The following is a 27,911-nucleotide window of genomic DNA, read 5'->3' as shown; positions in this document are numbered from 1 at the left end:
CAATCATTCAGTTTCCAGAAATATCAAATTTTGCCCAATTTTGATAAAAATGCAAGGTTTACCCCTTACAATCATTTAGTTTTCAGAAATATCAAATTTTGCACAATTTTGATAAAAATGCAAGGTTAATCCCTCACAATTAAAATTTGCAAGACAGTATTAAAACACAATTCCAGCAAAAGATTAATTGGGAACACCCATTCTTTAATAAGAGTGTAAAATCTTACAAATCGAGATCTTCATAGCCTTCACAATATATATTTCGAATCCAAATCTGAAGGATTTCCATACATTTATTTTTACTGTTTTCCCACACTCAAAACTGTTATAGCGAAGAAGACAAAAAAAAAACTCTGTAAAGATTGAGAATGTGTATTTACAATGGAAGTATATAATAATATCCATTAAAAATCCTGTTCATATCTATTTGAAAGGGCATAAAGTAAACTACCCAATACATTTGATCAAGTTTACCTATTCCGAACTAGTCTGTTCCTGTTTTATGTGACATACACTGGATCGAAAGAGTTCGAAAACACGCAGTTTTAACTCACACAGTTCACTCAAACATGTTACATATGTACAACAGTCTGCGGCATTCACAGTTCATAATATTCAAAGGAAAACACAACTCTCGTACGCTATGACAAACTGCTCTCGACATCCCAAGCTAGTCTACCTTTTACCGTACACTAGCTAAAAAAAACCTTTCATCAAATGCGACCCGTTTCAGTGGAAAAAAGCTGCATTTGTGTCATCGTCTTCACAAATGATGACTTTTTCTATTTACATTTTAGTCAAGCGAGTCCCCTTACTGTTTTTTATCTCACAAAAACCGTTCGCTTTTATTGTAAACACGTTTTAAGTGGATGAACCAATATATAAAAAAAATGTGTAAATGATGCACTTATATTCCGCCCTAGCTCTTGTGTACTATTGGCCCACCAGTTTACATCATAAAAATATAGCATTGTTTTAACAATTACATGTACCACCAAAATGCTCTAAGTGTAGTCAACAAAGTATCGATTCGGGTGATTCACAACGCAGTGCGCCACCAAGAGTTTGCCATGGAGAGTCTTTTTTCTTATCAAGTTTACGGTCGACAGAACATGGTCCATTTGAACGAGTGTCAGTAGACAACTTGAGCTAAATTTGTTATAGATTTGGGCAAAGCGTTCGGTCGCCTTACAAAAAACACCATGTTGATAAACAGAAAGGGGTAAACATTTACTCTAATCATATGCTCACGAAACTACTCACAGGAAAAAACTAACAATTTCATATGTCCCGCACTGCGAATTTGTCAAATATCTAACACAATGCACTGGGAAAAATGAACTCTCCGTGGAAAACTCTTGGTGGCGCACTGCATTGTGAAACGCCCTTATTGAACTACGATCACCGAGGGCGCTATTCTACTCTGTGCGCACTTCAGTCTTGCACATCCGAGCTGACCGACTTGAATTCTCTCCACATTTGTGTTACATTCTAAAATGAACTTCTTAATACAGACTAACATATAAATTGTATAAATTCCCACAGATTTAGATGGCAACTTTTTTGTGGGATTTTTCTGTATTACGTTACAAAAACCATGCAAAAAATCACTAAAATTCTCCCACATTATCTCCGCCTCATACTGTTATAATACATGTACATACCCCATGGCTTTCAAATTTCGTACAAATTAATTAAACTTTTTTGGCTGTTTCCGTCATGAAACATGATGTAATGTTGGTATACAAATACAACATGGTTTGTGGGAAAATAGTGAAAACTAACGACCCTGAGGTGTTGGATGATTGGGACTATTTCGCCTCAGGAGATCATTAGTTTTTACTATTTCCGAACAAAAACATGTTGTATTTGTTTTACTATACCTCATAAATATTCATCAGGCAGCCGCTGTTCATTGGTTCATTTTACACTGTTTTTGATCGTGCTGTGTTTCTGAAACATGAAGTTTTATTTATGGAGACAAACAGAACAGAATGTTAATGTTGTGTCATTTAATAACTTTAACATTCACACAAAACACTGGGTTTATTTTTTATTATTGTCCAAAATGTCACCCGGTTCTTCCTCGGTTAAAATCGCAAAGTGAGCCCCACCGGTCGCCATTTTGATGTATGCCGTAATAGACCTGCACAAATTTCTGTCCTCACCGGTGATCTCCAAGGTACGCACGTAAAACGCCTGCATTGTTGGTAAAAAGATTGGCAAAGTAGGCTCCTGCCCAGGTGTGTGATAATGCCTCCCTGTTTTTTGCGCGTCACACGCCCGTACGAAGACGCGGGGAAATAGTAAAAACTTCCACACGGTTGAGTTGCTGGAACGGACCAATGAAATGCCGTGGCTGCTTGATGAATATTTATGAGGTAAAGTAATGCTTATTAAGACATATTACTTGAACTTCCTCACAAAACAAGAACACTTATTTCTATACAGACGTACTAGAGTGTGAATTTTTCACCATGATGTTGCAAGTGACGTCACTTCCGAGAGTAATGTGCTATCTAAAATGATTTATATGTGGAAACAATGGACATAGCAGTATTCTGGGTAGGCGTTTGCGCGAACATTGCAACTCAAAGCACGCAGGGATCATGCATATCAAACCCTACATATAGGAAGTAGGACAAATTTAACAGTAAAAACCACACTCGACACACGTTTCACTCCATTCAGAAATCAAAATCAAGTTCAAAGGTTCAGAGCCGAGTTTCAGATTCTTGTCAAACAAGATAGATAGAATCACTCAGCACATGTACATGAAAGCTCTACATCAAACCAAACACAGTGACACACGTGGGTTGCGTAAAACAAATTGTTAAGTTCATCCTTGTACTTAGTTCTTTTCCTGAAGACATACCAGTTAAAGTTCTCATACTTTAAAGAGATTGTGCCAATGGACATGTACATGTATTTCTCATTATGCCCTGCCGAATGATGTTTAGACCAACGATGCCATGACTGCGCAATGGCATGCCTGGCAAAAATCCAACACGTGTGTACATATCGTCATCATATTCACGAACTGACACGCAGGTGCTGTCTGCTTCAGTTCGTGAAAACCGCGTAATCAATAATTTCGGTTTCACGAACTGACACGTGGGTGCGCGCGTGCACTTCTTACACTGACCCGCAATAGAATTTTGGTTTTCAAGAACTGAAATGCAAGCACGTGGCCGAAACACACTTCGGAGAGAAATGCTTTGAAATGTTTGACACATATTTGCTCCATCCGTGGGTTTACACCAACATTTTATTAAAAACCTTTAAACTGGTGCAATGAAGACAAGTCTCAGTTCGTGAAAACAAAAATGTACGGAGTGTGCGCACGTAGTACTTGGGTGTCAGTTCGTGAAAATCAAAATTACACGGTTCTGTGAAGTTTGCGCGTGCCGGGCATTCATGCACCACCGAGTGTCAGTACTTGGTGTCGGTGACGCTATCATGACTGCACCCGCAACATGCAGTGCGACATGCGTGACGTGTTGCAGTACTACAGAGGACATACCGAGTCCAATATGGTAGGCTTGTTAACTAATTTGAATGTAATACGTCGACACCAACCTTGTTTTTAAATACACTGCATTGCCAGCGAGTGATATCAAGAATTTCAGTAAAATCAAAACTTACACAACGATCCAATTGTATTCAAGTTAACACATCTGAACTGCAAACCATGATTACATACAAAAACAAAAACAACAATCCATTTGTACACGATTAAATACTGCTTGCCAGCGTGGAACTTGTGAATGAGTTCTTGTGTAACAAACATCTACCACGTGTAAACGAAACAGGGACCTGTCAAATGATATAAATACAATCCGAATGGTTGCTTTAAAGTCAACTTTAGGTTATAAGTCAACTTTCTGCTACACGTAGGACTAGGTACCGAGAAAAGACCAACTACATGTATGCGAACTCTCTTCGACTGATCAACTTCAGTAGTGCGCTCAAACTACCTATGCCACAGTGTGCAACAGCTTGTCTAAAAAAAATGTAGCATTTGAAAAACAATTTTTTTCCGAGAAAACTAAATCGTTTTGGTTATTTTTCATTGTAGTTTCACTTTGGAGTTTTCACAGTGTGAGTAAAATGAGTTTTCTTTCAGAGGTTTTTCTTAACTACATGAAAATAAAACCATGTCCACACTAGGTATGTAACGTCAACATGGGTGTTGTTCGTGCGCGTGTTGTATGGCAAACTGTGGTATGTTCATAAGACCTCAATTTTTCAAAGGCCCCTGAATTTTTCGTAGGCCCTAGGCACAGTGCCTACTGTGCCTATTGGATAATCCGGGCCTGCAGAAGACCATGCATTGCCGGGGTATTTTTGAGATGGTACAAAGACAGGCAGAGCAGTTTTTGGCATTACAGAGACTTATTCTGTGCTTCGTTATTGTTTTGACAGAGATGCATTTGATAAACAGGGCGGTGAACATCTAGCACAAACTTAGCCATCGGGTGATTCTTGCATAATAAATACTCCCTGTTTCCCTATACGTCAATCTCGGACTCCGAATCGGACCCACTGTCCATAAGCGTCGAGGGCGTGTCCGTGGCACCGCGCGACGGTCCCGCATCCGAGAAAGACCCGAGGCTGGAACTCTGAGAGGCGTAACCGATGCCTTCCACCGCCATGGCAACCTCCTCGTCCGTCTGTGACAGGGGCGTGGCTAACGGTGACAGCTGTGGGTTACGATGGTAGGCCTTGGAGCTTAAAGGCGTGGCTTGGGTGTGGCTTGATGAGGCGTGGGTGTGGATCCCGCTGGGCCCCGCCCTGATTGATGTACTGGAGGTTGCGGTTCTATCTTTGTCGGCCATTTCTACAAACATTTATAACACAAATCGCAAAAATGAATACAAAGTTTTTTCTTAGTGTTACATGAGCCTTTACAATTTTAGAGTTTTTATTAACTTAAGAGGAGTTACCTCAGACGCAAACACACAGAGAAAGGGGTTTCTCTAGATAACTTACACAATTTCACAAGACAAAATAATAATAATATTAATAATTGTAATGCTTAGATAGCGCTTTTCATCTATCAACAACTTCAAAGTGCTTTACAATTATTCCCCGTTCATCAGGCCACGAGACCACGCGGCAGCCGATATCAGCGCACATTCAGTCCTCTACCCTCACAGGTACCCATTCATACTCCTGGGGGGAGAGAGGCAACTGTAGTTAAGTGTCTTGCCCAAGGGCACAAACACCATGTTCCTGGTAGGGTTCGAACCCACGCACCATAGTACATGAGTCAAACACCGTAACCACTGGACCATGGCGTTTTACAGATGCCACAGCAAGCAACTGCATCTGGTTGATCTTAATAGTTTAAAATAAGCTTGATTCAGTTGTGGGATTTTATTGGATTTGACAGACTTCACATTTGAGTGTTTATCTTGGATTCTGCTCAGTCAACTCAAATGGGTGGCTAGCGTTGGTGATGGACTCGTGGTGACAGTTAACAGAACACAGACCCTTATTCTTCTCTTTTTTTTTGTTACGTCCAAAACTGTGATGACTTACCCAATACATATTGGTCTAACGCTTTAGGTACCATCATTCTAGCTTTCTCTAAATCGCTCGGACTGCATTGTCCCTTCTCCAGACCAAACGCCATCCCCATTCGCTTCAGGACTTCTATGTCGTCATGAATCTCAAACGTGTTGTCAAAATTGAACAAGTACTCGAATCTGTCAAAAGAAGAACAAGGAACATTCAAGTGTTAAACGTCGAGTATGAAATGTTTAGTGCACTAGAAATGGTTTCCACTTATCACAAAGTGAGTTCACGCTAGACGGAACAGCCTTTGTGCCGCGCAGCAGCATTCATGTTCCCATTCACGAACCTGACTCGGTCGATGAACCGCACACAAAGATCGTCTTGGAAAATTCACACTGCAATAAAGCGTGACTTAATATTCAAAATAACAGTACATGCACATCGGTGGAAACAAAATAGCTGTCCCAAAAACCGTATGGGCTCTGTGCGCCAACAAAAGAGGGCGCATTTTTAACATTTTGGAAAGCCCCTCGGACGGGACACACAGCGTGTGCGTACTCTACAGGTTCACGACTTATTTATCCCAACGTGCAGTGAGCGTCAGGCGTCGTTGGCGCGGGAATACGTTCAAATTTAACTTGCGATAGTCTCCAAGACAAATCCCCACCCCCATGGATCATTCAAAATACGCAGTGGATGGACCGGGAACCAGTCTAGGTCCCCCTCAACTCTCCTTTTCTGGCCGTTGAAGGGGTACTTGTGCACGGAGCCCATACACATGGAATCGATGGCATTAGGCGTTGACTACCGGCCCACCGTACGGTTCAGTCAAATCACAGCCACGTTCAATTTGATGAAGAGCACTGATTTTTAGCCTTCCCAGGCACAGTTTCTTTGCTGCAAAATTGATTGCTTTGTCCATGCGGTCAACATTTTTTTTCTTCTTTTTCCAACGACGCTTACAAGCTTGCTTGCAAGCCATATACACGTATGGCTTGGAAAACTGCAGTAGGCCTTTGTACAGAGCCAGATATACTTAAGTCATGCATGCAAATTTCCCGAGCAGAAATACGAAATTCCCAAGACGTCCTTTGCGGCCTGTTGGCGTATGTGTAGAGGGCGCCCGCTTCGGTGAATCCCTGCACAGTCCAAAAACCCTGAAACATCGCACCGCTAAGGACATCTTAGAACCAAGACTAGCCTCACGTGTGAGTGCACACATGACAAAGAGTTTTGCCAGACACACCGATTGCCCAGTTAAGGCTGCAATTTGTCAAAAAATGTCGAGGCACTTACTTGTCATTGGAGATACTGCAATCTATGACAGTCTTCTTGCTGGTGTTGACTATGATATAAGGCAGATGGATGGCAGAGTTACTGGTAGGAGGACCGACTCCTGATTCCTCCAACTTCTTATTCCTCTGGACAAGATTCTTGAAGGCTATTTGCTGTAAGACGAAGACAAAACATATCACGACATAAATATAAATAAATGATCTTGGGGTAGGGTATCTAGCGGAGTGCCGTGGTCTCGTGGTCTGGGCACTGAATTTGTGGTCTGCGGGTAACTCTGTAGGTTGTGGGTTCGAGTCCAGCCTTGGGTCATGGTGTGTGTGCCCTTGGGCAAGGTACTTTGTCACTCATTGCTTCTCTCCACCCAGGAGTAAATGGGTACCTGTGATGGCAGAGATGGTTATTGTGATTGATTTTAGCCGCTTTGCGCCGAAATGACAGCATCGAGCCGTATACTCTCCAGGGAGCTGAGATAGTCTCTTGAAGTTTCACTGGCCAATGAGCAGGGTAATAATGATGTAGCGCCTTGAGCACCAATACTGGTAGATACTATAAATACACACATTATTATTATCTAGGGTGAATAGATTTTCCACTCATTTGTAACAATATTTGGGCCGCAAAGTGGGAAATCGGCAAACAAGTTTACGGTAGTACCTCTATTGAATTATGCATGGATCCGACAAAAATCTCAAAAAAAAAATTAAAAAAATAAGTTTATCTCAAACCCACAACTTATTCTTCAAAAGGTTATAAAACATGGTTCTTGTACAGACTACCAATCTATTCATTCCAACGATAAATAAAGTTGGCACGAGAGCAACAATCTTGTCCTCTTACTTGCAGAATAAGTTCTTGTAGTTGAGCGGTCTTCTGCCGTATCCGATCTTCTCTCTCTTTCTTCTGGACCTCTAAATTGGCGCATTCTTGGGCTGAGTTTGTCGGCAGGCCGATCCACCGAATCTCCTTCTTCTCCTTGGAGATGATGTTCATCGCCATGAGAACGTTCAAGGCGTCGTAGACTCGCCTCCGGATGTTCTTTTGGTCATACTGGAGCTGTTAGCATCAATCGTGGAAAGATATAACACAAGTTGGTTACAAAATTCAAATCTGAAACATTGATACATCTCAAAAGTCATCATCTTATAACACTCTAGGTACATGTATGGTAAACTCCCGTTAAGTCAAATCTCAAGGGTATGGGTAAAAAAATGTAGGTATCCAGAGTTCGAGGCAAGCATGTTCCTGATTGTTCCATGGTCATGTCATAGATACATGTACATATCCATGAGTGGCTTCCATCATACCTTGCTACAAAATGGATACATTATTTTAGACACTTTCCTTTAACTGCGTGTAGCAAATCTATATTTCGTGTTGCTAATCGATATCGACGCACCATGCTGGGGTTTTCCGATGTGCAGTCAAATTAATCGATAGAGGGCACTCCAGCTGCAACTGGGCCAGCGGTATAATCAAAGATACAATTTGCACACATCCGCGAATGGAGTGTCATGGCCTAGCGGTTAAGAGCACCGGACTCATGCTCTGGTGTTTCAGAGGCAACAGTGGCGTGGGTTCGAGCCCGGGCCCGGACACTTGTGCCCTTAAGCAAGGCACTTAACCATTATTGCTTCGTCCTTCGAATGGGACGTTAAGCCGGAGGTCCCGTGTGTTGTATAAGGCCTCACGCACATAAAAGAACCCAGTGACACTTATCGCTAAGAGAAGGGGTTTGCCCCGGTGTTTCTGACCTCGTAGTCATACTCCCTTGTGGAAACCCTTAGGAGAAGAACCAACCAAGTACCAAGTTTCGAATGCAGTCACACGGCCAGCGTAAAGAGCCAGCGATTGGAAGCCAGCATGCGGGTTACAATTGGGCCAGCGTTAGCGATCAGGCCAACTGGAAAGCCAGGATTTGTTGCGATAAAGGCTGGTTCAATCCCAATGGCATCGTGTATGCTGCATTCCCACGTGAAAAGATGAAGTGCGTTGGGCAATAATGACTCATGAAAAACTTTCACAATGTTTTTACACTTCTTTGTCTTTGTAACTGTTTTGGCAGGTTTTTTATGGACTGGCCGAACAAAAGTTGGAGATAAACGGAGATACCAGTGCGGGCATTTCGAGTTACAGGGTTTTTTTATGTGTACATAATCTCCTATTCTCTTGACGGGAATGTAGTATTACTTCGATATAAACAGAGTTTCGAGGTATCCGATCTGATACACCATGCCCTCTGGAGACGTGCACACAATAGGGAACAAAATATTGTATACGTCTCCACAGGGCAATTTCTATATATGAATACGTCTCCACAAGGTTTTCACAAAATAGATATATGGATTTTACTCAAAAACTAGGAATTTCCAAGGTGGGTTGATCGGTCGCAAATGGAAGAGTTTGAGAAAAGGGATATTAAGTCCGAATTTCAGCCAAGGAAATTAATCCAGGTTAAAGTAAGACCATTTTGAAACTGCACTTTCAAACTCGAAAACTTTACTACACCAGAACAAAGAAATGTCTCCACAAGGATACAAATTTCAGTATGTGTGAATTTGACTTTACGAGAGTTTACTGTAATTTGTTTTTTCCAATTCTGATTTGCTGGTTACATAATCGGTGATGTTGGAAGGAAAAACACATGCAATAGTGTGCATGATTGGGTGGTACACTGAGCTTTGAACACTCATTGGACAGGGAGGGCAAGTAGGGTAAGGGTAGTAGTGAGTGAAGAGTGGGGTGGGAAGACAGGGGGTGGTGGGTTGGGGGAGCGTGTTAGGGAAACTCACCTGATCATGTGATGATAACTGCGCTTGATGTGGCGGCATACTAAACTCTCGTACTAACTCATCGGCGACCTCATTGTACGACGTGACTCCTTTCTGCTGAACCTTCTCGCAGACCTTCATGGAGAAGTGGCGCAAGCCTTTGCTCTCCTTCTCGCGTTTCTTTCTCTTAGCGCTATTGTCTACGTAATCTGTGCTGGCGTAGTCGTGTGATCTTTTCTTCCTGAGGAGAGATGGGATGTTATGTCGATGAAATAGTAACCAAAGTTTATGCCGTTATTTCTTAAGCGCTGTGTGCTTGAACATTGACAAAGTAGAATTTCCCTTTTGACAAAGTGACAAAAATATCTTTAGTAGTTAAAGTCTCCTAATTAAACATGATTAAACATTATTAAACAAAAACAAAACATTTGGGGGGGGGGGGCTATTTAACTACTGGGCTATCACAGTATTGACATATCTTTCAATTTTGGGCAAGAACGTACGCAAAAATGCGATTTCCAAAAATCGACCGACTTTAAAACGCCATTTTCTCAAAATTTGGTTTTGCAGTTGTGTGCACCGATTTGTCATTTTGTCAATATGCTGACATATTGAACACAGATAAACGTTACAAAACGGAGAACAGCAAAGGTTCTTATTTGAACAGGGAGTAAATTAAGTCTGTCACGAGCCAATGTAGCCCATCAGGCCGGCGTTTATCTCCAGTGTTCATGAGCATGAAACGACTGGGAAATTTCTATTCCCCCTGGACGGGATGCTAGTCCATCACAGGTTACTCCCAGCTAATGCCGGTACCCATTTATACTCCTGGGTGGAGAGAGGCAAGTGGGAGTGAAGTGGCTTGTCCAAGGACAACATATGACCAGCAGCTGGATTCGAACCCCTGACCCTCTGATCACGAGTCACAAACCCTAACCACTAGGCTACACTCCCCATAGACTGTTTAAATACTCTGAGGCTGTGGCTGTGGCCGTTGATTTCACATTGCTCTATGGAGTCTGTTAAAGTCACCCCCCAATGGATGTGTGTTACTTGCGATAGCCAAGAAATTTGGGCACAGCCGAACTTGAGAGACTTTTCCTTGGGAGAAACATGGAAGTTATATAACCTACCCGCTCCATGACGGTGACTGAGACTGGACTAGCGACGCTGTGATGACATTAGGACTTGACTGAAGAATGTTCCTGGGCTCGGCGATCAGTGTCTAAAACAATCAAATGATGAAACGTGGTATGTTTATATGACAAATATTACGGTGACAGCATTCGTAACACTAGCCTTGGTCAAGGCGTTCAACGACAGGGTTCGATGATCGATGTTTGGCCGCGAACGATGCGCTCACGTCACACGTACTGTGTGAAGTGCGAACAGCGACCTCACGCGGCTAGGCTACACTATGCACATCAGGTGGGGCTGAATGAATGTCTTGGAACAACCATACAATGGCCAATCTTTTTCAGGCAATTTTCGTTACTTTGTCCCTGGATTTATATCGAGTTATATTTGGTTTGCGGACTCCAAACTGTTTGCAGAATGTAGCCACACTATCCAGCTCTCTGTCCATGTAATATATGAGCCTCCACGACTAAGCACTGAATAACAATCTCATCTTTATTCGCATACGAGGTCTTTGGAAATCCAGCGACAAAATAAAGAAAAACATACGCCAAAGCCCACGGATGTTCCAAGGCATTCGTTCAGTACAAACTGATTTGAAAATTGTAGCCTAGCCGCGTGAGGTCGCTGTTCGTGCTTCATACAGTATGTACGTGTGAGTGTCTAGTGCGAGGCAGCTGTCTATGTTATACGTTAGCGGCTGACTATCGAACACTCCCACTGAACGCCTTGACCACGGTTATCGTAACACTTAAAGGGAATATACATCATTTGCTTTTGCTGTAATTTTCAGAAATGGGTGGAATTGGGGGGTCGGAAATATAAAGCAAATATAGTTACACTAACTTTTTGGAGGTTTTGGGTTCGAAAATGCTATAAAAACCAAGAAAAACGATCATTTTCCTGTAGTCTGGTTCCCTGACTCCATATAAGAAGAAACAGAGCAGTTTACATACATTGGGGGAATTGTAAGGTCAGGGAACCAGTCTAGCTGGCTCGTACCCGTTTATAGGTTTGTAATCGATTGCAAACAAGTGCAATGGTCAATTGGGGCCAGTATTTGATAAAAAGCCAGTTGTTTCCAACGCTGATCGGCCGATCAGCGTTGGAAATTGATACAAAAATACCACTTTTCTTGAAAATGACAGTATACCAGGTGCCATAATTTTACAGGATGCTTTAGACTGCCATTTACCAACATCCTGTTAAGGTATTTCGCAAAAACTTGATAGTTTTATTTTTCGTTGTTTGCAAATGTTGTATATTCCCTTTAATGCAAATACAGTACTTTCAAAACCTAAACTACGAAATCTGGAATGCTTTTGACCTCTATTCCCATATCTACCACTCCTTCAAACCAGAGGACGCTTTGACAATTTTATTAGAAATATAATTGCAAACCAAACCAGTAGATTTATGACAAGCAACATTGCATATTCATATTTGGGTATTCGACCAAACTTTCTTGATTGACGAATCTCATGAGACTATACCGGACTTACCATTGGTGCTCCCGTCGACGAATTGACTACTTGTATCGTCTTAGGTAATATCTGCGTTGCGCCAAGCTTTGGCCTTGGGGACGTCACAAGTTGAAGAACGGGGTAAACTAAGAGAAGAGGAATTCAATGAATTATTATACATGATTGTGATCTTAAGTCTCACACAGCAAGATGCAAAACAAAAGTCTTGTCTTGCAGCATCCAACGAGATCCAACAGCTGGCAAGCTCTTGTTGATACGTGGGGTTACACAACTGAACCTTTTGCGATTGTGTAATGTAGGGCCAGGATCCCTTTTATGGAACACAAATCCACTTTCAGGTTTTTGGACTTGCCAAACTAGTCAACGACATTACGACCCAACAGGTATGCCGTAGATAGAGGGCAGGTTTTTAAAAAATTTCGAGGGGCCTTTTCTGGGTTAAGGCGATGATGAAGACGACAAAAACGCAACATGAAAATAAAGATGGCGATCACCGTGACGCACAATAAACACGCAAAACCGCGTTAGTTGGCATGGCACCAACCGTAAAACGTGTGAGAAAATTGCATTTTGTACCACAAGAAACTGTTCAAAATTACAAAAAAATTATGTCATGAAAATTAATCAAAGTCTGCTTTAGATTGAAAAAGTCATTTTAAAAATGATAAAAAAACAACCTTGACTCTAATTTGACGAAAACTAAAGACGAGTCCTACATTACACAATCGCCGAACCTTTAGCTGTTGGGTTCTATTGGGATCAGCAAGACTCATATTTTGCAGTTATTAGATTCTGTTGGATTCAGAATGGTTGATGAGGTCACATAACCCCATAAATGTGGCTCACCACAGCATCTTCTATGGTGAATATTAAGTAAAAAAAAAAACAGTCCTGATTTTGATTTCCTCAAAATCACCTTTTCCCAACAAATAGCATATGACCGCTGTGTGGCTCATAATATAGAGGAAGTCCAGTAGTTGAGCCACGTTTATGGGGCTAGAGGTAACACATCACCCCAATCCCAGACACACACACAGTCCGAGTCTGTTGCACCATGCTTCACAAGTACACGTGTACATCTACAATTCTTGTCAAGAGCAATTACTCATGTACTGATTTTTGTGTGTGCATGGAAAGTCCAGGGCTGCTGATCCAGGAAAGCGCCCTCTATGATTGAAAACTGACAACAGCTGTAATTCTTTACCGCTGCTACCGGTAGTTTGCATAAGGTGGAGTCAAGTTGGCTCAATTTCCAAACGATGTCAAAAATGAAAGTTCTTTACCTCTTTGTACATGCTGGGGCGTCTGCTCTTTGACTGCCCTCAAACTTCCATTGGTGTCAAGAACCCCGGCCTATGAGAAGAAAAAAAAATCAAAGTTGTCAATTCTTTGCCTTTATCATTCAAATAATTCTGGCATGGTTTTTGAACGTATATTTCTCTTTTTTATTTCCCGGGCTAGGGAACCCTAACCCTAACCCACATTTGTATTAAACTTAACAGTGAAGAAAATAAACATAATTAGTCTATTTGTTGATAAAGTGTTGGGAGAAAACTGGGGGGGGGGGGGGGGGGGGGGGAGGGAAGGAGGGCAAAGTTGGGGGGGGGGGGGTCCAGGGGGAGGACCCCCAAGTATTTAAGCTATTTAGGAAGATGATCCTTTTTAGAATTGATGTGGGAAAAGCTACATGTGTATCAATCTGTTCCTAACATGCTAACTTCGTTTTGCTTTTCTCTGCATTGGTTTAAATAGATTCCTTATATACGTCTCGTATTTTCTTAAATGCTTGTCAAAGTTCAAACATTAGGAGAAATGCTTTGCAATTGCTATGATATAAAATCCGCATTATTCCAGGTGTGGTTATCATGCATGGGATCTGCGATGCACACAATATCATATGCTTTACACATTAAGAAATGTTTTTGGTCTAAACCTCTAGGAGTAGAACACTACTATTGCGACATATGGACGTACATGTATAGCACATGTGTGAGTGAACACATACATGTACATGTACTCATTACAAACAATATTTATGTTTTTACTTACAGCTTTTGCTGTAATTTTCAGTAAAGGATGGATTTGGGGGTCAATATTTTATAGCAAATAATTGTAACTCTGACCAGATTAAAGTTCTGTGTTTATGGATGTTGGAAAAACCAAGGAAAAAATAATGCTTTTTGAAATCTGGTTCCCTGACCGTATTTCAGACGGAATGGAGCAAATTATACATGTAGACGTCGGGGAATTGTCAGGTCAGGGCACCAGACTAGCTGGCTTGCACCCGTTCAACAGATGTGTGACCGATTGCAAACAAAATGTGGACTAACTAAATTTGGTTAATTTTTCCAACGATGGTCAGCCGAACCATCGTTGGAAATTGATACAAAAATTCCTCTTTTCTTGAAAATGACAGCGCACTGGGTGCCATGATTTCACAGGATGCTTGAGACTATTATTCATTTGCAGTCAAGTAAGGTATTTCATAATAATTTGGTTGTGTTGTTTTTGATGTTTGTCTATATTACATGTACCTTTAATTTGTGTACTTGCGAGCATACTGTAACCATGTTACAAATACATGAGTACACTAGTACAAAAAATGTACATGTACACTTGTTAATAAATGATCATCCCCCAACCAATGTAAATCAATGTTTTTTAAAGGGAATGTACATTATTGGCTTTTACTGTAATTTTCAAAAATGAATTATTTGAGGGGTTAGTATAATAGATCAGATATTGTTACACTGACATGTTTGAAGTTTTGTGTTCGGAAATGCTGGAAAAGCCAAGAAAAACAAAAATGTTCAAGTAGTCTGGTTCCCTGACTCCACTAAAGATGAAATGGATCAATGTATAGGTAAGGGAACCAGTCTAGCTGGCCTGCACCCGTTCATGAACATGTAACCAATAGCAAACACAATTTTAACTGGAAAAAATGGTAAATTTGGAGCAGTAGTTGAAAAATAGTTGGGTTTTTCCAATGGTGGTCGGCCGACCACGGTTGGAAATTTATACAAAAATACCATTTTCTTGAAAATGACTTCACACCAGGTGCCATAATTTTACAGGATGCTTTAGACTGTCATTAACCAACATCCTAGTAAGGTTTTTCGTAAAAACTTGGTGGTTTTATTTGTTGATGTTTGCAAATGTTGTATATTCCCTTTAAGAACCACATGTATACATGTGTGCACATGTTCGCAACACATGTTTTGTTCATAAATGTATACAGGCTGCGCTGTACAGTTCAGTGCTTGTAACATGGAAGGCTAAACCTCAATGAAATAAAAAGTACAGTAAACATAAAAGCTTTATGCAGTATTGCAAGAACAGCCAAAGATAAGGGCGCTATATAATATGACCTTTGACCTTGACACGGCAAACCTTGCAAATCCACACTGGCAAATGGTATTTACTGATGGTGTTGTGTTGACAAGCACTTGACTGTCTACAAGCCAAGCTGGGAGGGGAGGTCTGCCATAACAACTGCTGGTGTTGAAGTGTGTACATCACATCAAGTTCTGTTGTTATTTGATGTACAGTTCATGTAATAGTTTTTGTGAGACTTAAAGGGAATATACAACATTTGCAAACATTGAAAAATAAAACTACCAGGTTTTTACGAAATACCTTACTAGGATGTTGGTAAATGACAGTCTCAAGCATCTTGTAAAATTATGGCACCTGGTGTGAAGTCATTTTCGAGAAAATGGTATTTTTGTATACATTTCCAACGGTGGTCGGCCGACCAGCGTTGGAAAAACCTAACTATTTTTCAACTACTGCTCCAAATTTACCATTTTTTCAGTCCAAATTTTGTTTGCTATTGGTTACATGTTCATGAACGGGTGCAGGCCATCTAGACTGGTTCCCTTGCCTTACAATTTTCCATCATCTTTAAATTGATCCATTTTATCTTTTGTGGAGTCAGGGAACCAGACTACTTGAAGATTTTCGTTTTTCTTGGTTTTTCCAACCTTTTCGAACACAAAACTTCACAAATGTCAGTGTAACAATATTTGATTTATTATACTAACCCCTTGAATGGTTCATTTCCGAAAATTACAGCAAAAGCCAATGATGTACATTCCCTTTAACTTTCTGGGGAAAGATTCCCATATCTGCCCATCACTAATTTTTCCCTGCAGTAACCAGCCACCAGAAAGTGATTATATGTCCTAAAAAGTCAAACTTAGCAGGGAAAATTTTGAGGCATTTACTGAGAAAACGCTTAGAATTTTCAGATCAGCCTCATAGGGTTTGTGCACAGGGTGACAAGTGATGTCCAGGTATGGAACTGTGTCCACTTTCTAAGTTTGGTAATTATTGTTTGTGAAGATTGCAGAGACAGTTAAAAAAAAATTAAATATGATTGGTACCCAACAGCATCTAAATCAGGCAAAAAAAACAACACACTGAACCAATTTCGCGTTCCTATTTTCCCGGCCGCCTCCTGGTTTTTTTTTATTTTAAAGTCCTTCCAGCAAAATTGTACCTAACTAGCGAGTTTAGAATCTTTTATAAGGCACTATGGCTCAATATGGACACACGACTATCAGTAAAAGAGTCAAGAAAATGGAGGAATCCATCTTGGAAAATCTGTCATCTCCAAGAAAAAATGACGAAAAACAAAAGGGATCTCCTCCTCCTTTTTTTTCTCTCAAAAAGTCCAGGTGAATTTTTTTTTTTTTTAACTTGGCCTAAGTGATTGAACTGTGCTTCCGTTTAGCAAATTTTTAACAAGGTTCTGAACTATTGAGATTCGAAATGTGTGTTTTCTTGTGGGCGATAGTGATAGGACTTCCATTTTTTAACTTTTTTGTTTCGGCACATGATAAACCATATAGGCCTACCACTGGCTGTGCATTTACTATCAGTAACACATGTTCAAATTTGCATGAAAGTAACGAACGAGGACACTAACTAACAATGCACAGAGTGAGTGCTCAGAATTTAATTCAAATCCATTATATTGATCCGAATTCCCTACCACCACATGACCAGACAGTATGGGAATGAATGCAATTTTATTGACACGTTATTTTGTTTAAATTAATTGAAGGTTTTTAAAATTTTCAATGACAAAAACATTTCAGTGAATTTGGTTTGTATTAAACTAAGGCATGTATGGAGGTATGGTAGTTGTGTGGATCATAGTTGCTGTAGCAGGAATGCATGGGTCAACTTGGACTTATGGGGTCATCCACTGTGCTGGTAGTGCATGTGTGCACTACACTGCTTATTATGTAATCTGACACTGTGTTGGTTGCTACAGGCAGTCTCGATCTCCAATCCATACACACACACTATGGTACCCATAATGGGGTCACACATACATGTATGTACATACGTGTACATGTACCCACAGCACATGGTTGTCTTTACAGATCATAACACTACACAGATTCAGCCTGTGTAGGGTCTATGGTCTGTACAGGAATGTCGATGTTGCACTAAGTTTCTTTGTCCACTTTAGTGCGTGTTTGGATAGGGGCCTCGTGCACTGGGCATTTAAAATGCAAATTCTGCTCTCAGTTTTTTGCGGTTAGCCTGCTCTTGCAACAGGTCATTAATCACGCAATAAGTGTATTGCTTCCCAAGCTGAATATATTTGCATATTAGTTTGTTTTGTTGCTATGGTGTGGACTACCGGTAGATTTGGGTCAAAGCTGATCTTTGGTCAGCAAAAGCTCTCCGTAGCAAAGTGACCAACTGTTAAGAGTTTATACATGTAAATAACCAGGTCATGCATACATGGGGAGTCAGGTTGGCGTAGCGGTACTTTCCTCGCCTTCCACCGCTGTGACCCGGGTTTGAATCCCGCCTGGGCCAATATGTGGATTTGGGTTTTCAGTCCCTACCTGATTCCGTGGGTTTTTCCCAGAATATTCTCCTGGGCTTTTCCTCCCACCTCTAAAACTGTAACTTCTTCTCATTGTCTTCTCTCCACAGGTTTCTTCAGGCTTGCGAGCTACAGTGCCTAGGGTGCTTTTGAGGAATCCTTGGTTTCATTACCAGAAATGATTAATAATAATAAAAATAATAATAATGTATGTGTGCTCTGTTTGAATCAAAAATTACTATAGCCCTCCTGTGCGAACATACATTCTGAGCCAAGTAGTCCTTCCAGTCAAAATCAAACAAGTGACTGTTTCCAACAGTTCAGAATTCCCAGCCCACATAAAGCTCAGGGTTGACTGGTTGTGATTGTTTAAGTAACTTGATTCAGCTGTGCTCTGACTCCCGGTGAGTGATAAAACAGCTGTGACCGCAACTTGCCCACTTTGTCTGTTGACCCAGTTTGACTGGCTACAGTGCTTGCTAGACATATGATCTGACTGCTGGTGACTAGCCTTTGTTAAAAGTATAGCAGGGGAAGTGGAAGTGAATTTTGACTGTCTGTGACTGTTTACATAGCAGGGGGGCGGTCGAGTGTCATGGCCTAGCGGTTAAAAACACCGGACTCATGCTCTGGCGTTTCAGAGGCAACAGTGGCGTGGGTTCGAGCCCGGCCCGGACACTTGTGCCCTTAAGCAAGGCACTTAACCATCATTGCTTCGTCCTTCGGATGGGACGTTAAGCCGGAGGTCCCGTGTGTTGTATAAGGCCTAACGCACGTAAAAGAACCCAGTAACACTTATCGCTAAGAGAAGGGGTTAGCCCCGGTGTTTCTGGCCTCCTAGTTATACTCCCTTGTGGAAGCCCTCAGGAGAAGAACCAACCAAGTACCAAGTACCAAGTGGCTAATCAAAGTTTTGTACCACAACACAAGCACGTGCGGGTAAACAGAGAGATGAAAGTGGCTTTTGGAAAAAAATGTGAACAAAATTTGAAAATAAGCTGGGGTCCGGACCTGCCTACCCCCTCCCTGCGGAGTCAAGGGGACAGCATATTTGGCAATCTCAATAGGTTTGAAAAAAGGCAATTCTGTCCATTATACATGCACAAAATACAAATTGTACATGTATATAAATTTGGATTCCAGGATCCTTGAAGTTTGTGTATTTAATATCCAGGTTCTGTGTTAACTGGTGGGAACCTGTCTGCCAAGTTACACTGCATGAGGCTTTGTTCATGGCCGACGATGGGTGAACCGGGCTGAAAATGAAACTAACCCATCTAGATTCTACCATATCACCCCCGCCCTTTGAGTTTATTGTTGGCAATCGTTATGCACACAAATAGGGCCAGAAAAAAAAGATGTCAAGCAGTATGCATTCCTTTGCAGTTAGGCTGAACCAAAAATAAATTCTGCTTCCGGTTACCCGACCTACCCTAATTTTAAGGCCCGACACTAAAGTTTTTATCTGCAAGTCAAAAAAAAAAAAAAAAAAAAAAATGTTGCATTTTCTGTCTTCACGAAAACGCTTCTCAACAACCTTTTTACGTAAAAAATGCTTGTAATATTTCCGCTGTCCGTATTTGTTTGTTTTCGTACTTGCATTCGCTATTTTCGGAAGAAAACCTCCGTTGTTTCTCCCCCCCCCCACCCTCAAAGCGATCAGCAAGGCTTCTTGGTGGTGGTAAAAGCCCATGCGTCATATGCATGCAGCAATGCTAGACCGGTTCCTGTCGAACGCTAAAAAATGGCCAAAGTTAAGGACCGGAACCAGTCTGTAGCAAACATAACATAACAGGTTGAATTTCACATCGTAAAAATGCCAAACAAACATTGATGGAGAAAATAAATTTCTGCAAGTTGATTCACAGAACCTGATAAATCTGTGTATGTATTTTCTGTATTAATGTATTTATTTCGAGGCTGTAAGTACTGCTCGTACTTGAAGTGCTACAGCGTAGCGTGTTTCCGCTGAATTTTTCTACCGCCAGAAGCACCTGGTTCGTTGCCTGCTACACAGCGCAGTCACGCACGCTGTGATACAGCGCGATATACGTCCAGTGTTGACCAGCTGCCATCGTGAATAACGTTTTGCAAAGTGGTGTGCGCGACCTAAATTCTCTGTTATTTTTTAAGAATCATCGATCTTAAATATATCTTTACATTAATTGGGCAAGGTTTTATCACTTTTGAAGGAAACTTTCGATAGCTTTCGTGGCACAAATGAAAATAATTCAGAATACAAAATACACATATGATAGAATACTCCCACTCAATCAGCACAAAAGTAAAATTGGCAAAAAGAAAGATTTTCCAACCTACCGACCCTATTTTTGAAAGGCATGTAATCGGAAGCAGATTTTTTTTTTGGGCCTTATTATTGACAACACACAGGCTGCATTTAAGGCAGGGTAAGCTATACATTCTTGGTAACTGGACCGCTAAAATAGAAAGCGGATTTTCCCCACAATTGCAATCCAGAAAGTTTGTATAACTTCACTACAAACACACATTCCAACCACTGCCAACAACCTTTCCAAGGAAAAACTGAGGTCGATTTCAATCAATTACATCAAGCATTCCAACTAGATTACAAATAATCTTGCTTTCAATGTCCAAGTTACTTGGAGTTCTGCAAAAAAATTAGCAATACTAGTTTGGGGTTATTTGCAAATTTATATCTTTAGCCATATAAAAATGGAGCTTGCTAGACCTCAACAGCCTACCGGTATTTCACGAAAAAGTGCGTAGCTTGCACCATGTGTAAGACTTACGCAACGCATTTGTTGCGCAGCTGCACAATAATCTTACGATCGATTTCAGGAAACTTGTATGTTTTACTGTAATCTCGACATCTCGGACAAGGATAATAACAGCATTTACAACCGCTGTGTTTGTGTATCAATTTGTTCGTTCACCAAACAGTCCTTGAATCACATCAGCCCGCCATTTTGAAAATTGTTTTGTCTGACTTTCTTCGGAATCGTGCGGCAACTCCAAAAATTCTGTCACAAGTAAAATAGCACTTCATGTACCTCAAACAAATAGCTGTGTCTTGTATCAACATTGACAAGTTGTGTGTCGACAGGCTCCACGACGATCACGATTTACTCGTAAAAAAGGTCATTTTCAGTTGCTATGCCACAACTTACGCCACTTAAAATGATTGTGCAAGTTACGCTAGAATTTATTGGGTTGGCAAGTCGTAGACTTATGCACTCTGAGACTTTCGTGAAATATGTCATGAGCGAAATGTTGCGCAGTGTGAAATGTCGCGCAACTTCCGCAATAAATTGTGGCCCAAGCTGCGTTGCGCCATTCCGTAAAGTTTCGTGAAATCGGCTGCTGGACTATTTTTAAGCTAAAAAAACCCAGACTTTCTGATATTGTCCAACACGTGCCAATAAATAAGCAAGAAAGAAGCTGCTTAATCCCGACAGGAACTATGGACCAAAGTCGAATTTTGGCGATGGGTTGCGTTTACTCACCTCTTTAGCTATTCCCTCGATTTCAGCTTCTTTAAAGAAGTTTGCAATATCGGCGTGGACTGCGTCTTTGCCTGCTGCTTTGGAGGGTGTGGATGGTGCACTCTTCAACGGACTGCTTGTACCTGACAACAGAACCGATTCAATGAAAAACTGACCAGTTAGACTTTTGAGATTTGTTTTTTATAAAATAAACTTTGATAACTGCAACTTGTACAACATGACAAACTTAGTTAGAAGGGACGAGTATGTTCAGTTATGTAAAGGCACCCAAATGAAGGGCAAAGTAGCGCTCATTAAATAATAGTAAATTAAAAAGCAAATTGGTAATCGGTGGAGTGCGGCGGTGTCGTGGTCTTGAGTACTGAATTCGTGGTCTGCAGGTAATTCTGCAGGTTGTGGGTTCGAGTCCAGCCTGGGGTTATGGTGCGTGTGCCCTTGGGCAAGGCACTTTGTCACTCTTGCTTCTCCCCACCCAGGAGTAAATTGGGTAACTGCGAGGGCAGAGATGGTTGCATTTAGCTGCTTTGCGCCAAAATGGCAGCATGGAGCTGTATACTCCCCAGGGAGCTGAGATGGTATTTGGAATGTTTCATCGGCCCAATGAGCAGGGTAATAATGATGTAGCACCTCGAGCACCAATAATGCTGGATACGTGCACTTTATAAATACATTACTATTATAAATGTTCACTCTCTGAATATGTGAAGAATCCACAGAGGGCTACATGTGGTGAGTTCGAGTAAGGTGCTGCAACTGCAAGTGAGAAGATTTTGAGGCAAAGCATATATTTCAGATCTCTTGAAATTACATTGGAAGCAGGGTCAAGACAAGGTCAGAGTTGTGGATTAGGACTTTGAAGAAACAAGATTCCAGTTCCTCAGTTCTAGATGTAGTGGTACTCTGCTGGGGGAAGGAGTTCAGGTCAATCATTATGTTAAATGAAAAATGTCACATTTTTGTGGGCTGGGTAATGAAATACATCACAACACGTGGCAGGGAACGACAGTGCATGGTGTATTCTCATGGTGTTGCTCAAGCCTGCCGCACACTTTTCCGATTTTACCAGTTCACCGATACATTTGTTTTTCACCCTTGTGAAGACCGCAACATTAACCCGCACACATCCCTGATTCAATCCGTCACATGATGACCCGTCACATGATGACCCGTCACATGATGACAAAATGGCAGCCTCAATTTTGAATCATGTGACTTCCTTCGTGAATCTGATTGGTTTAACATAATTATCATGTTCAGTGAAATCGGAGTGCTACCCGTACACCTTTCCGGAGACATCGGATGCGAAAAAATCAAACACGTTTTATTTCACCGGTCACCCGGTGTACGGTCAGATCGGTTTGATTTTTCAGCGCACATCTCCGATCTGTTCATCCGAAGGTCAGATGATCCGGTAAAATCGGAAAGGTGTGCGTCAGGCTTAAAGGAAGAGTCCATCATTTGCAGCTAACCAAAAAGTAACTGGCGTAATTATTGTTGAAAAACATACTTGGTTGAAAGATAGTAAGTGGACTAAACTCCCTGTGAAATGATTCTTTCTGGCAAGCTGTTATTTTAAAGAAATCAACAAAAGAAGGCCTTTCCAACGGTGCTTCTAAATTCAAATTAGTAGTTTGTTTTGTTATTCGGCAAAGCGCGCGCAAGCATTGGCACGATGCACATGCGAGAACGTGTCTCGGACGCTGAATTCAGGCCCAATTCAAAACCTGATTCAGCAACTTTTGATTTGAAATCGAGATCATAGAATGTTGCTTTTCTCGAAACATACAGCTAAAGCTGAGCTGAAACTTCATCAGGTTGGTTGTTCAGCACCCTTCTTTAGATCTTGAGCACTTTTGTTGCTTCAAACGAACAAAATGCACAAATTACAAATGATGGACTGTACCTTTAAGCACACACATTTTCTGATCTGTTTACCAACCAAAATTATACATGTTCATATTGCTTTGACTGGTTCTCACTCTCAGCTGATGACGTACAATGACAGTTTCTGTTTACCAGCGCCATTACTGGTACCTGTACATGAAAACTGCTGGCATACTTTGTGGCAATATTGCCAGCAACTCCATACTAATATACATGTACATGCATGCCAAGGACAACACCTAATGGCAGACACTGTACAAATAAAAGCCTGCACCATGAGCCCGCACACTGGATATGAGGCCATGCCATATGCATTTGTCTTCAATTTACAAGCACATTTAACAATTGTTGACTGCTGTGATGTGGGATATGATAGTTTTGAACACACGAGGGGCGCATAGCACCTGAGGCGAATTTGTTATACCTCTTTGATTCTTTGGATTTTGATGTAAAAATCACAAAAACAAACAGCAGTAAACAAGAAACAATCACGACAATCAAATGGCAAGTCAAACGCATGTCGCATGCTCGAAACAGCTGATCGTCTGCTAGTTCGCTGCTCCCACACATGTGCGAAAACATGGTGAAAATGGCGTAGGTACCAACGATAGAAGCGTTTCACACCGTACGTACAAAGTCATAGCACACTCCCTGTGGAAAATAACCTACGTGATATCCCACAGGGAGAATGCCATGACTTATTATAAACTTAACACATGATCGTTTTAGGCCAATGAAAATACAGTATTCAAGACTGAGGTATAACATAAACATTTCTCTGACGACACATTGAACACTTGTGTATACCCAATAAATAAAATGTACTCCTGGACACGTGGGTGTGCAAGAAGTAGAACTCCCATGCAATGTGGCGTCCCCAACTATCCCGGCTTTTGGGAGGAAATAAAGTTGGCTTGTGTTCATATCTCTTCCTGTCTGCTTTATCGTTATTAATCATTCATATCCTCTCTACCCAAGGATTTATCATATTATTGCAGTCGGTCTTTCAAACATAAAATTTTACGTTCGAATGTAGCATTGCCAAATAAAAGAAATGAAACAAAATTGCTTATACATTTCCTCATTCCTTGAGTACACATGCAATTCATAGTGGTACTACAATGTGTATTCATTGTGGTGTAAAAGAACCTATGAAGTCGGCTTAATGCGAACAGTGAAACGGTATTGATCCTAAATACTAGCAGACAATTGAACAGAGTTAGCGAGCTGAGGCTATGATACCATCCAACAATGCACGCGCAGGCCTCCTGTGAGACGAACAACCTTCAGAAAAGTTCGCTTGAATAATACATGTAGTACATATTCATATTCATCAACACTTTCACTTAGGGGTGTGGGTGTGCATTTCTGGATAGTACAGGAATCTGGTACCCAATTGAAAAAAAAAAATTGGGAAATCGGATACCCGTTAAACTTTTAACCCGCCCAAAATTTAAATCTCGGAAGTTGCTGTTCACATTGTTCATAAAGGTCGGCACGATAATACGTTGTATTACAAAATTGGTGCGTCAATACAGCGCAATACAAGTGTGTACAGTGAGCTTTTTAGCTTTACGGTGAAGTTGCATTTTTGCAAGCGTCATCACATGAATCTGTTTTGTCTTTCCATGCAGTTTGGTTTTCATTTCTGAAAATCCCCCATAAATGGCATTGATCACCTTTCTTTTTCATTGTCTGAGAAGTAACTGGGTAATATGTAAAGTTCATTATGGGTACTCGATTCCATAATCTAGGAACTGGTTCCTGACATCAGCGGTCGGGTACTCGGGTACCCGGTTCCGATGCACAGCCCTCCTTTCAATTTGGACGAGTTGAAACTTTGGAAAGATTTCCATATACGAAGTTCACTAATTTTCCTCTGTATTGACTAACAAGCCCCCATATAGCAATTTCATGACATCAAAGTCAATTTGAGCAGTGAGAAAAAACAAGCATTTTTTTAGAAAACACTTAGAATTTTTCAGTCCAATCTCATAGGGTTTGTACACAGGGTGTTGAGTGAACTTCGTATATATATGGAAATCTTTCCGAAACTTTGAACATACAGTGTTCATTCATGTCCTATACATGCTATCACTCAGTACCATGTCTGCATGTGCAATAGGCTGTATGTTTGCCAAACATGGTTTTAATATAAGTGTATCACATGAATTCCGATGTTGAAAACTGACAAGATCATGACTACATCCGTTCACAGACTAACGACATCATTTATCATTATACAGCTAAATGTACAAAGTCCATTATTTGCCCAAGATGCACCGGTATGTCAACTGTCGAAACCAACAATCTTTTGTTGTTCATGTACTTCTCACTTGGGTACAATGTACATATGTACATACTGTATGAACCGGATATGTAGATTTCTCTTTTTTTTTCACTCTAGTGAATCTTTTGTAATATCCCCTAAAGCACAACTCTAGTCAAATGGCAAAGGTTTAAAGTCTTCCTTATTAGATGTATACTGGTACATGCCGTGTAGAGCTATTTCAGCCCAGGAGTGTGTGTGTGTTTGAATGAGTACTTCCTAGCACCTGCTCCGAGTAGATAGGCTCTATTGTTAGTTGAGTGAGTGCTGTGCAGGCATGCATACACTGCGGTCAATGGGGGTTGGGGGGGGGGGGATTTGCTGGGGAGTTGTGTGTAACATGGCCTGTAATGATGAATAGCAACGGACGGCTGGCTTGACCTACAGATTGAATACGCTCTGTATGGGCATGTGCTTGGTGTGCTGGTACGACGACGATCAGCTGCCCACAGTAGGCATTTAAACCACCAGCTGTTATTGGCAAAGACACAAAGACCATCACCGTGTATGCCAAAAAAAAAGACCGAATGAACAATGCATGATACATTTTATAATACACTGCATGTTTAAGGGCGGATGATGCCACAAATTGTTAGTTTTTTCATGGTTAAAAATGAAAACTGTACTGCACAATATTAAAGGCTTTGTCTTCACATTATCAGGCAAATGTACAAAAGATAAGGGGGAATGATCAGGCGAATGTTCAAAATGTGACTTGTATTCATATTTTTTAAATTTTCTAATTTAGATCTCAAAATATCTTTTCAAGTACATGTACATGTACACGTATACATGTACATGTAAACATGTACATGAACATTACTTAAGATGAAATTTAAGTGCAGGAATTTATTAAAAGTGCGTGTGACTAAATTAAATGTGTATTGTGTACGCACTAGTACGGGTATGATACCTGTATAAGATATTTGATACAGTATAAAGTGGTACAAACAAAGCTTGAATTGTGTCATCACACCATAATTGGATTCTGAAATTCAATTATTTTTGTTATCATTTCAATAGTTTGAATTTTTTTCACCATAGAAATCAAAGTGGCGGAATATCTCAGGAAATTATGAAACCTATTTTGACATGTGTCCAAAATACATGACGATATTTTTTTAAAAAATTCTACATTGTGCTGGTACAAAAAGATACAAAGAGGGTAAAACTAAAGAGATTTAAAATTCAAAGTGTATAAAAATATACAGATTTTAAACACTTGCTGTTCTATACAACTGTATAGGAGAAAAAGGATAAAATGGGTGGAAATGAACAGTTTACATTAAAAAGACGTACGCGTCTGATTTACAGCTCACAACATGAACACTTAAGAGCAGCTGCAATTAAACATTCAAATCATGTTGTCTTAATTTGTTATGTCTTTTCTGAATCATGTTAGTGCCTGCACCCAGCAAAAATACATTTTTTGTTTATGGAGTATGCATTAATTTCAACATTTGAGTAAGGTGTTTCACGGGAATAATAATATGCACTATCTTGTTGACGGGGCAAAAAGAACACGTGTTGCTAGACGCGGGCGCATTTTGGAATGACCGCATGATGACTTGGAAATGCCAAGGTTTTCCATTGACGATGCGTACACAGCTCACACTGTCACAGCAATGCATGTAAAATTTCTCCGTTGGCAAGATGGTGCATATTACCGTGAAACACCTTGTTACTAATTAGACATGTTGGAACGAATAACTAAATGAATGTTAAGGTGTATGTGTAAAACATTAATTAATTAATGCAGAAATACATCATGATCATGTATCAAACTTTTGCGTGTTTAAACATAAAATATTTGCACCTTGTCTTTCACTTTTATTTAAAAAAGAGCAATTTTTTAAAGAAGGAATTATAATGCAAAAGCCATATGTGGCAGGAAGAAACTTATTGTCGACATAAACTGCATCGGACATCGAAATCCAGACCAGGAAATGGACGATCATGATCGCACCACCGGCACTCGTACTAGGCCACCACACCCGGCATTCACCGGTAAATCATGGTCGATCAACACGTCGACTTCGCTTGCCAGCTACCGAATTAAAAACCGCAACTTCACAAGGTCATCAACATGGAAATCAAGCTCGCAAAACACCCACCTTCGCCCACCCATAGGCTTGTCAGCGTGGTTGATGCGTCTGTCAT

General features: G+C 40.8%; 1 protein-coding gene across 1 annotated transcript; it reads right to left on the bottom strand.

The window, feature by feature from the left end:
* Positions 1 to 183: 183 nt before the first annotated feature.
* LOC119723595 (transcription factor Dp-1-like) lies at positions 184 to 27,911 on the bottom strand. The gene is made up of 10 exons (XM_038194325.1): positions 27,866 to 27,911; positions 21,539 to 21,660; positions 13,489 to 13,558; positions 12,224 to 12,330; positions 10,718 to 10,809; positions 9,606 to 9,825; positions 7,654 to 7,869; positions 6,817 to 6,968; positions 5,545 to 5,711; positions 184 to 4,840 (listed from the first exon to the last, which is right to left on the bottom strand). The coding sequence occupies exons 1-10, from the start codon at positions 27,909 to 27,911 to the stop codon at positions 4,512 to 4,514; spliced, it is 1,521 nt and encodes a 506-aa protein (XP_038050253.1). The 3' UTR covers positions 184 to 4,511.

The sequence above is a fragment of the Patiria miniata genome, unplaced genomic scaffold (genome assembly GCF_015706575.1).
Source record: "Patiria miniata isolate m_02_andy unplaced genomic scaffold, ASM1570657v1 HiC_scaffold_17, whole genome shotgun sequence".
Lineage (NCBI taxonomy): Eukaryota > Metazoa > Echinodermata > Asteroidea > Valvatida > Asterinidae > Patiria > Patiria miniata.
The sequence above is the reverse complement of the archived record's forward strand: the minus strand, read 5'-3'. Positions and strand labels throughout refer to the sequence as shown.